A 10,966-nucleotide genomic window follows, 5' to 3' on the forward strand; every position below is an offset into this window, starting at 1 on the left:
AGCGAGCAATTGTAAGACACTGCATTTTGCTATCATTTTAACTCAAATTATTAATTTGCCTAGTTAGGGTGTACACAATTTAGAAAGAACCTCTCTTTATGTTATCGAGATTTTCTGCATTTCACTTGCTGTCAGAGTAAAGCATGATACTTATTTTTCTCCCTGGTCATGATTGCCATAATTCATTAGATACATTAGCAAATACAAGCGGTATCAATATCTGCCGAGTTCCCAGTGTAATCCCCACACGAAATGCTTACAGCCTACCTTTAATCGGTCTGATAGACGTTTTTTTTTCGTATTTTAAGATACGCAATAGGTCCACTACTTATGTGAAATAATTTTAAAATTGTCATCTTTGAATTTTGTTCATTTTACAGAAGGATCAGCGGCAAGAGTCCTAAGAGCGATTATTATACTTGGGCGGAGGACATTAATCCGCGTTTTAATGAATTATCTTCTTAAAACTGAAAGTGAGCTGTGGAATATATCTATTGGAGCATTGCCAATATCAATACCGGACACAGTGAAAGAAAAAAGCTAATTATTTTTATATTCATTTTATTCAACAAGCGATAGAAAAGCGTTACATACGAGAAAAAAGTTCAAATTTGTAAACAATGAATATAATTAGTTAAAACCAATAATGTAGAAAAAAGGTATACTTTGAAGAAAGTGAAATATAATTATCCTTCAAGTTTATAATCATAAATTATTATTCTAATTATCATTATTCTGATTATTCTAAAAAAGATTAGGAAGTGAAAGATTTATGCGAGAATAAGAACCGGGCATTTCGTTTAACCCGATTTGAATGGCAGCTGTTTGAAGAACTTGCAAGCAAAGCTGGTGCAGCCGCTTGAAGAGGCAGAGCAGGTTCCTGCACTGGCGATGAGTTTTCTGCTAGCGCTGCCGAAACTCCAGGAAAGCTTCTCGGGTTTTATAATTATTCTAATTATTATTATTCTGATTATTCTAAAAAGATTGGGAAGTAAAAGATTAATGCTAGAATAAGAACCGGGTACTTCGTTTAACCCGATTTGAATGGCAACTTTTTGAAGAACTTGCAAGCAAAGCTGGTGCAGCCGCTTGAAGAGGCAGAGCAGGTTCCTGCACTGGCGATGAGTTTTCTGCTTGCGTTGCCGAAACTCCAGGAAAGCTTCTCGGGTTTCCACGTTTTTTTGCTTCCCCATTTCCATTCTACCTTGAACTTAGGGGGCTGAAAAGGCATGTATTGTAATGATCAGTTTTGGGGAAATTAAATTGTGTTGTGGCGTTTTCTGAGCAAGGCGTGCACTTTTCAAACTTTATAATGACGTCACTATCGTGCGCTGATTGTGCTTGTTGGGTAGCTACCAGAGTAAGATTACTGACGATTTACGCATGACAGTTAAGTCTGACAATCAGTTTTGAAAATGAACAAAACTGAATCCTTTAAAACTTGTTAGCAACCTAGTATTTGTTGATATCAAGCTGTTATTAAAATCAATGGCCATTGAACTTACCCACAGTTTAACCTTGACCTTGACCTTTGACCTAATTTGGTACCAGGCTTGGATGCTGGCGCTCATCTTATCATGGCCGTGATAGAATTTGAAACAGACTCCGGGATACAGTTTACCGACGCCTTCAAGCAAGTAATTGAGGTTCACGCCGATGGTAATACCGCCACGGACCAAGGACTAAAAGGAGAAGGCAAATATACAATCAATACATGAAACACAACACCAATAGATACTTCAGTGTACGTTTATGTTAGTACTGACAGCAAGGGTATTGCCCAAATTAAAAGAACCGACATTTTGAAAATCAACTGAATGAAAGGTATTTAAAATTATTCACACCAAGTGTTTGCTTCTACATTTTTTCATTAAATATCTGCTACTGGCAAACCTTGCGTTCGAGAAATCAATATGAAATGAGGACGTAGAAAATTGAGAAAGGCATACTTTTTCAAGCTAAAATGGAGTTCAAGTGACTTACTGCTAAACTTGCTTCTGCGCCTCCTGATACTCGGGCACTTGCTTTCAATGTCATTGTCAGGCAATGGGAACACGGCTGAGATGATCCGGAACAGAACCCGGCCTTTACGGTGAAATCGACGCGAGGCGCCAGGTTAATAGTGACACTTATTTTGGCGACATAGATGTAAATTCTGAAGACCTCGATGCGAATCGGCGAGGGTTTGTAAACTGGGAAGGTCTTGGAGAGTGGACCAGCCTGGTTGATGTTCAAAACAGTCTTTCCGAACACCTTTAAATACACTCTTGTCTTACTGGAACCAATCTTCTGTCTGTAAGCTTCGGCTGTTGCCAGGTCAACAGATTTGGAGAACACCTTCAGTTTGGCAATGGATTTTCCATACAGTTTGCACCTGTTAGTCGCCGTGTTTTCACCGGCAAACACCCCGGCCTTGATGTAGACATTGGCTTTAGATGGTCCATACTTAAGATGAGTTAGGCAATGCCTGTTATTTGGGAACTGAGAATTATCGGATGAGAACTGGCTGGCTGAAAGAAGCTCTGAATATCTTCCACTATACGTGCCCCACGTGCTACAGCTCACGTGCTCAGTTCCTCTCTTAGAACGGGAGTGCTCCTCGGTATCGTTTACATGAATAAGGACACCCTTGAGCTTAAAGTATTCTTTAATGTCCTCCAATGCGCATTTAAACCCTTCATCCTCAGTCAGAACCGCCTTATACAAAATGTTGTCCACCTCAGAATTGTCCGCATTGGGCCACACCTTGTTTTTGGCCTCGACCAGATTTCTGTAGGCGAGTTCTCCCTTGATGGTGACGACAGCGGCTTGTCTTAGTTCACAGCTGGAAGAAGGTCGGGTTAACAGATCTACGAGCCATTGCTGGACAGAAGACACGTGCATATTCCTCCGCAGAGCATGGAGGGTACCAACCAGCGTCCACAATGGCTGATCTTTCTGCTTGGCGATGTCCAACACATCCTCCGTCAGTCTGTTGTCTCCAAAGTTTCCAATGGCTTCCAGAACGTCACTGAGTTGCTCTGTGTTATCAGCTTCATGGCTTGCCTTCAGATGTTGTCGAAGCAGTTCCACCAGCTCTTTCTGGAACCCCGTGCTGACAGTTGGTCTTGAAGCAAGTGAACCAAGAGATAGAATGATAGGTCCATGAAAAGACGCATCTTGAGCCGGCAGCGTTTCCCAAAGTTTCTTCACAGAGTTCAGAATGTGTTTCGTAGGTTTTGTGATGAAGGTTAATTTCTGTACCAGCTCCTGCCTCTGCTCGGTGGATAAAGGATGGCTTAGCACCAGACCGGAAAGAACCTAAATCGAAAATAATTTTTTATTTAACCAGTGTTCATGTTTTTAACACAAAATTCATTACTAATGGTTCTATTACTTTTAACATTAGAAGCCGCATTGTCTTTTGAAAGGTTTTACTTTTTTTTTTATTAAACTACAAACGTTTGGTCTATTTCTACTAAACTACAGGATAAAAGGAATGAATAAATGAAAAAAAGGAGGCTTACATTTTCGGCGTCTTTGCCGCCTGCAGTAATGTAAAGATCTAGAATTTCTCTGCAAACTTCCCAATTGGAGGAGCATTTAGAAACCATCTGAAACAATTTTATAGTCATATTTATTAATTCCCCTAAGTTCAACCACATATGCATTATTCTAAGTTGTATTTTGGATAAAATAGTTGCCTAGTTTTCCAATTAGATAATATACAAAAGAGAGAGAAGAAAAAATATTAAAGAATAGCTTAAAAGTCAAATTGAATTAGATACAAACTTTTTGATGATGCTATATCTAATGTCAGGAGAGATGGTTTGTATTGTTAGGTTTACTAGAAGTTTAATCAAAACGATAGCACCAATAAAGAAAAAATAATATATGTTGTTTACATACATCTTTTGTCAGTTTAATAAGTTGAGTGGCGAGAGCTGGCTTTTTGGCGTCTTCCTTAGAAATGTTGCCGTGAACGAGACCAAGTTTGTTTTCCAAAGAAAGGATCTCAGTCAAACCGGTCACTACAATGGCAGAATATTCAACAAGTCTATTAGTATCAATAAATGAAGTGTATAGGATGCATAAATCTGTCGAAACTACTTGAAATAATAAAATTACTAGGACTTCATGCATTGGAAATCATATTATATGAGTACATCAAATGAAATATGTAAAAATAGTAATCCAATCTTACGTGAAAATTTCACATAGGCATGTGTGAACTAAATGTCACATTATCCTTTGATTGTTAAAGAGATTTCAAACGAGATTATTGACTTTGAACCTATATACAAGTGTCTAAGGGTGGGTTGATTCTATTTAACTGATCCAATTACTAAAATGTGTACAGAATTGGTTACAATTTACGCCCACGTAGTAGAGCCTATTCAACAGTCACTTAGTATTATGACACTTACATGTGGATGCTTCTGTTGGATTCTGAGTGAATTTTGTCAAAATTTGACTGAGTTTGTCTTCTCCATCGAAATCTTTTCTCAAAATGAGCCATCTTTTTCTATCATCTGCATCTGAACAACAAATAAAAATGGTAAGTAAGAATAAGTCTAAAATGATGGATTTTAAAACTTTATATATATAATGCCTTGTATAATTCAGAACCGTATTGATTATTGTTGTCAGACGACACTATAGGCTTACAAAGTTTCTTATGAATCCAATTCAGTGGTTTATTCCAAAATACCAACCTGGATCGAATTCCCCAATCAAAGATCTCTTCTGGAAGTGTGCCTTTTGTGCTGTTTCCAAGCGTTCATGGCCGCTGACGGAGCGTTTCACGTGCTTTCGCAAAGTCAGTTTGAATTTCACATCTGAATTCAAATAAGCACCAAGGTCAACGTTGCTGCCGTCATTATCAGTCATGGAGGAAGAGTCCACCTAAAGAAAAAAAAAACAGTATAATTTCGAGTCAATCCCCATGAAATAACACGAAAAGAAGAATTTCTTCATTTAACAGCTATGTTAAAAATAATGTTGAACAAAACTAATTTTGCAGTGGGTATCGTCTGAAAATCGTTGTCGCAACCCTTTAAATTTTTACAAATTTTACATTTTTATAGAGGTGTTGAATCAATATCTTCTTAACTTACCTGATGGTCCGGCTTAGGAAGCACCTTTAAGTGACCAGTGACGTCAGTCATAACTCCACCAGTGATGTGCTGGACTTCGTCTGACTCAATGTCCACTTCGTCCCTGTCCAGCTCCTGGCCGTGGTCATCATAGATGTCCTTGGAGGACACGTGCTTCTTGATTTCTATTGTCCCCAATTGCAGCTTGGACGTTCTGAAGATAAAGAACAATAATTAGCACATTTTAACACAGAAACGATATGTTTTTCAGCTACAAGATATTTATTGCCAGTATCATGCATTTTTTGAAATCTTGGACATTCACAATATAGAAGCCTTGTAAAAATTTTATTTAAGGTATAATTTCCTTACAAAATGGCGAAATTAACCCCCCATTATTTACACAAAAGAAAAACGAAAGCGCACCCTGAAACCCACGAAAACGTGTTTTTTTCTCTTTTAATTAGTGCTACATGTACGAAGATACTTGCCCTAGTTAAAAAAAGGGATGGGGAGACTTAAACATTCACCTAAAAAATCATGCCTCCGCTTCAAAAACTTACTCATCATTGTTACAGAAACTGGACGAATGACATGTGCTGACATTGTCACTTGTGCTGACCCCATCAAACCATTACTTATTTTGAATATCCACCCACCTGTAATGTGATTTGTGCTTGCCCAAAATGTCCATTTCCACAACATTCTCCCTGTCCCGGACAAGGTTAGTTTGCAGGGCAGAAATTATGGAGCGCTTGAAGTTCATTACATCGACGTCTTCTAAAAAATATTATATAAGGAATGGCGGGTGATAAAAAACATCATCAGGTATAATGTTTATAGAAAAGGGCAAGTAGGTATACAGAACGAATCTATGATACAGTTTTTAATGAATTTCCATTAGCCTTTTCATTTTTAAAGGTTGAGTTCTAAAGTTCGGACATTTCTGTTTTGAGAACCTGGAAATTAGAGTTATTCATTGACGAGAGCAGTTTTTACCTGTATCTTTCTTCGTGAAACTGACATGAGAAATGGTGCCATTCTTCAGCTGAACGAACATCGTTGGCTCGTTGTACAAGTCATCCGCTGATACTGGCTCACCGCTGGTACTATAATGACAAAGACATGTGATTATAATCTTTGTTGTGGCACCGGAACACATAATTATTAATTATAATTATTAATAATGATGTAAATGTTGACATAGTTTACAACGCCTATGCAAGTGCACGGTCCAATACCGACATACTTCACAAACTTTTTATTGCACAATGCAAATGCTTAAACAAAATTCCTAGTTATCGTTTAACATTAAAAGTTTGTTCTCACCTGTTTGCTTTTGTCATTAGTACATAAACGTTGTGGATGAACATCATAAAGGTAGAAGCGCCGCTTTTACCTGTGCCTGTAAGATGGAAAGAAATCTAATGAAGATACATATACACAGTTCAACTACGTTACCGAACTCGCTTCTTTGAATATCTGTTAAAACAGTGCGAGACTTAGTAAACATTAGATCGATCAATATATATATATATCGGGCTTGTAATAATCCAATCTTAAAAAATCTATCCAACTATCTATAAGCATATACATTGGATAGATTTACTTAAACCAGGACATTGCTACAGTATATATTGGTTCATACCTACCCAGATACTCTACATCCACGTAAGCAGAGAGCCGAAAAGTTTCATCAGCCGGGCCGAACAACTTTGCCTCACTTTCATAATAGTAATGAAGTGTGCTGGACTGAAACCAAAAAGATATAATAAATTATCACCTTTTTACGACAATCGACAGTATGTGCAAAATGAGTTCAACTGTCTATAGGAATTATGATAAAATGATCCCACGCTTATTTATTTTTCGAACATCAAAAACATATTTTTATAAGGTTTTTAATTTAATCTTATAGGCAACTGTGATATGATACTGTAGGGCACTTTTCTATAAATCTAACCTGCATGTCAGTTGAAAATAATTCTGGCTTGTCTTTTGATACACTGTCTTCTTCTTTCTCGCACGATATTGGTCGTGACGCCAAGCCAACTAGACACAGGTACAGTAGAAACTGCATCTTGGCTGCAAGGTCTCTCTCTTCACACTGCTGTGATTATTTTGTTTTATACCTACAACTGGAGAACCAGAGGGGCGTTACCCATCAGAAGTCAAATCAAGATCATTAAAAAATCACAATAATAATATTAACAAACAAACAAACAAATAAATAAATAAATAAATAAATAAATAAATAAATAAATAAATAAACAAATAAATAAAACTGAAAAATGGAAATCCTTCCAGCATAGGGTCTGGGTTGCGCTTACTGTGTGCTAATGAAAAAGTTTTCAAATTTAGCATAAAATGTTTGCAGTACTTGTGAAGATACGCTAAATGTCCTTATTCAGGCAGCATATGGGAGTCAAATAGGTGACCATGAATCTCCATATCACTGCATACGTTGGTTTCTGAACTTATTTTTTTTTTAAATTAAAACTCACTGTATTGGCCCATTTGACCTTGGAAATCTGGTAAAAGAGCCAAAGTATCTTTGAAATCCTGCCAATTTTGCAACAATAACTTCTTTTTCAGTAAATCATAAATTTTACATTATATAAAAACTGATCACAATGCAAAAATGCTATCTGTTTTTTTGTTTTTTTTTTTCATGTAACGAAATCCCTAAATGTTCAAAAACATTTAGGCAGCGCAAAGGCGAACCAATATACAGTAAACAACAAAATGTAATTGCAAATACTCCCAAAGCATATGGAATATAAGGCTTAAATTTACTCATTTGAGCTTGCAAAATTTGTCAAAATAAAAAAAGTTTAAAATATATCAACTCAAGACTGAAGTAATACCACCCCTTATTAACCAATAATTATTCTAAGAAAAAAAAACAAATTAGAAGAAAAAAAGAGGAATCCTTCCGGTAAAAAATATAGATTCCCTTCACTCAAGTTTTCAGTTTCAGCATCAAATGGCTGGTTCACCCATTTCTTGTGCCTAATTTTTCATTATGTCTCGGATCAAAAAGCAAAGGTTACACTAAGTGTTTGACATTTGTAAATAAGATTTGGTTCGTATGTACACTCTTTATAAAAACATCACCTGTATAGAATGAAAAAAGGAACAACAAAACATCAATTTACTCATGTACTCACACATCGAAAAAATATAAAAAAATAAAACACGAGAATGAAAAGAAAATATCCAACTTACCAGTCGACCTGTCTTTCTTATTTCCCAACGAAGGGTCGATGTCAATCACTCCGAATACTGCTTCTTATATATCCTTCCACCGCGCTGTCTAACAGTTGAACATCGTTAAATTTATTTCCTCCTCATTTAGACTAATTCTCGATTACTATCTTGTCCAGGCCGCTTCCTCCTACACGGACTAAAGGGGAGAGGCTGCCAAGAAGCTTCTGCGGTTTACCCCGGCCAAGGTAACCTTAGCAGGTACCGAGCCCCTGTAAGACCTTATAATGTTACATTTTCGCGGGCTGCATAGCAGTCAGTTTAATTATAAATAAAAATAACCAGCGCTCTATGCCCCAATTACTCTAATTAATGTTCATTGTAGTCATAGTGCACACATTTGACTGACTTTTATTGGATTTTGCGCAAAGAAATACACGTTTACAAAACTATATTTTCCATTTTGTTTAAGTAAGATTTGAGTGTTCTTCGTAATCTAAATGCGCATCTTAATTAGCCTGTTGACCGGCCGACCACAAAACATTGTACATAAATATAAGGAAAACTTTCTTCCACGAACTGAACATGTGCCCCCAGAAGTCACGTTTTGAATGTAGACACTTAAAACCATTAAGAAGCTACTGTAGATTTAAATTGTTTTTCTTTCTTATCGTTTCCAGTTTCCAGCGAAAGGCAATTATAATGATTCAATGAAAAAACCTAGACAGTACGTTACACTATACTTTAGATCAAAATCATATTTCTCGTGCGCGTTTGCATAAAAATCATTTATTCAAGGTACAATTGCAAAGATGTTTATTGCAATGATTTAATTAAATAAATTCTAAACCATCATGTGTTGACAGTGCTCTATACTAAACAGCTCATCACACAAAATTTATGTACCTTATATGTGGTGCAATTGAGCACTTTTTGAACTGAGAGAGGGAGAGAGATGGTTTATAAGTAATACATAAATAAAGTATATTTTTGATTTAAAAATGGTATTCGTTTGTCAAGAATCAGATTGAATATATAAGTCTAAAAAAGAAAAAAAAAAGTATCAAACTGTACACTGTGCAAGAAGTAATTGTGTGATTATGAGCTTTTTAAAGCAAGGTTGAGCATGGAAAACGGACAGATGGTTCGAGAGATTTTAAGTTTCAGTAAAAAAATTCATTTTAATACTGACTGCTGCCTTGGCCAGTCCCTCCCCCCCCCCCCCCCCCCCCCCCCCCCCCCCCAATCATCCTGTGAGTACGGTGGTCAGTATAGTAAGTAATGTTAATTACAAGGACATCCTGATACTTATTAATGTAAACACTTACAATTAAGGTAGTGGCCAGAATTAAAGAAATAGAAAGGCCGATTTCTGCAAAAAGACTTATGGGGATAATTATGATTAAGATGTTGTCCTTTTTGTTATCTCATTTTACGTACCTTAATCGATGCCCTCAATGTGCCATAGTTGACAGTTCTTCCTTAATTTCGGTGATGTATGTGGCTAGGGTACCATGGCGGGCAGAGGCTTTGGTGCGTAGCACATTATACCAAATTAACCACACATCAAGAAGGAAATGCGAATATTAGATCAAAACCTTCCGTGTGGAGATAGGCCGCATCCTGTTGGCCAGTGTGACGATAGCCACTTCATATGCAGATGTCACGCTAGACCTGCGTTTTACCTGTGTTAAATGCCGCGTTCACACTGAAGATAACACGGCCCTTTCCGACACGGGGCCAACATGACCATGGGCAGCAAGTGAAGTCCCCCGTTTCTCAAATTAAAATCGTCGCTTGCCATGCCTAGCATTGGGAATGGCGGTAGGCACGCGAACAGAGGTACAACCTTTGCTGCCGACATTTCATTTGGTGTGCTGAGCTGGATCAGGGGACCCATGGATGGATTGAATGTGGAGGGTCAATCTAACAACGTGAACGCGACTGGAGAGCGGGAAATTCCCCCTCGCCATAATCCGAAATAGTTATTTTAAAGCTGAATGCATTCGACCATATTGGATGTAGGAAGGGTTTCTCTTTTTTTTTTTCAATAAGCAGGCATTTCGCATCCCCCTCCCCATATCACATTTTTTAATGATTCATGGTTTCTTTGCCATTTCCTTTTCTTTCTATCGACTTTAAAGGAGTAAAATTGTATATCAGTTCATTACTATTTTTACCTGAATATCAAGTCTTTAAAGTTTTGTGGAGAGATAACGGAAAGAAAGAATATTTACCATAGTAATCCATCATTGATAAAGGAGATAGCATGGGAACAAATACTGCTGAATAACCCCCATAAAGTTTAATCAATCCAAAAGCTTTCTAACAAAGAAGAAACCAACTAGAAAGAGAAACCATTGAGGCTTCGGTGTTTAGGCAAAGGATAATAGGTTGGGGATTGAAAATATGACCTCGACATAGTAAAGTCAATTTGTTTTAAGTCACTTTTTGTGTCAAATGAAAATTGTGCCTATCTTTAATTTCTTACAAATGCATTGTATTAAATCAGACATTTAAAAAATCGTTTTACCGTGTACCAGTGATGCGGAACATAAAAAGCGCATCATTTTAATTATTATTTTATTTTAATTATTTTGTCAATAATCATAAAGAGATATTTAAAAATAAATTTATCTTAAAAGTTTTACGAAAGTTTTCAGCTAGAGGGCCAATCTCCTAAA

General features: G+C 36.9%; 1 protein-coding gene across 2 annotated transcripts; it reads right to left on the reverse strand.

The window, feature by feature from the left end:
* Positions 1-544: 544 nt before the first annotated feature.
* On the reverse strand, positions 545-8,491 carry LOC106151124 (uncharacterized). 2 transcript variants are annotated; one of them, XM_087002359.1, is made up of 14 exons: positions 8,304-8,491; positions 7,039-7,213; positions 6,728-6,827; positions 6,405-6,480; positions 6,075-6,184; positions 5,735-5,852; positions 5,097-5,289; positions 4,695-4,884; positions 4,407-4,517; positions 3,889-4,010; positions 3,507-3,593; positions 1,984-3,300; positions 1,506-1,682; positions 545-1,219 (listed from the first exon to the last, which is right to left on the reverse strand). In XM_087002359.1, the coding sequence occupies exons 2-14, from the start codon at positions 7,153-7,155 to the stop codon at positions 1,031-1,033; spliced, it is 2,907 nt and encodes a 968-aa protein (XP_086858485.1). In that variant the 5' UTR covers positions 7,156-7,213; positions 8,304-8,491; the 3' UTR covers positions 545-1,030. The 2 variants fall into 2 exon arrangements, with proteins under 2 accessions (XP_086858485.1, XP_086858484.1); XM_087002358.1 differs by having other exon boundaries at positions 5,735-5,855.
* Positions 8,492-10,966: the final 2,475 nt, after the last annotated feature.

The sequence above is a fragment of the Lingula anatina genome, chromosome 1 (assembly GCF_051362555.1).
Source record: "Lingula anatina isolate TDL-2025a chromosome 1, LinAna3.0, whole genome shotgun sequence".
Taxonomy (NCBI): Eukaryota; Metazoa; Brachiopoda; class Lingulata; order Lingulida; family Lingulidae; genus Lingula; species Lingula anatina.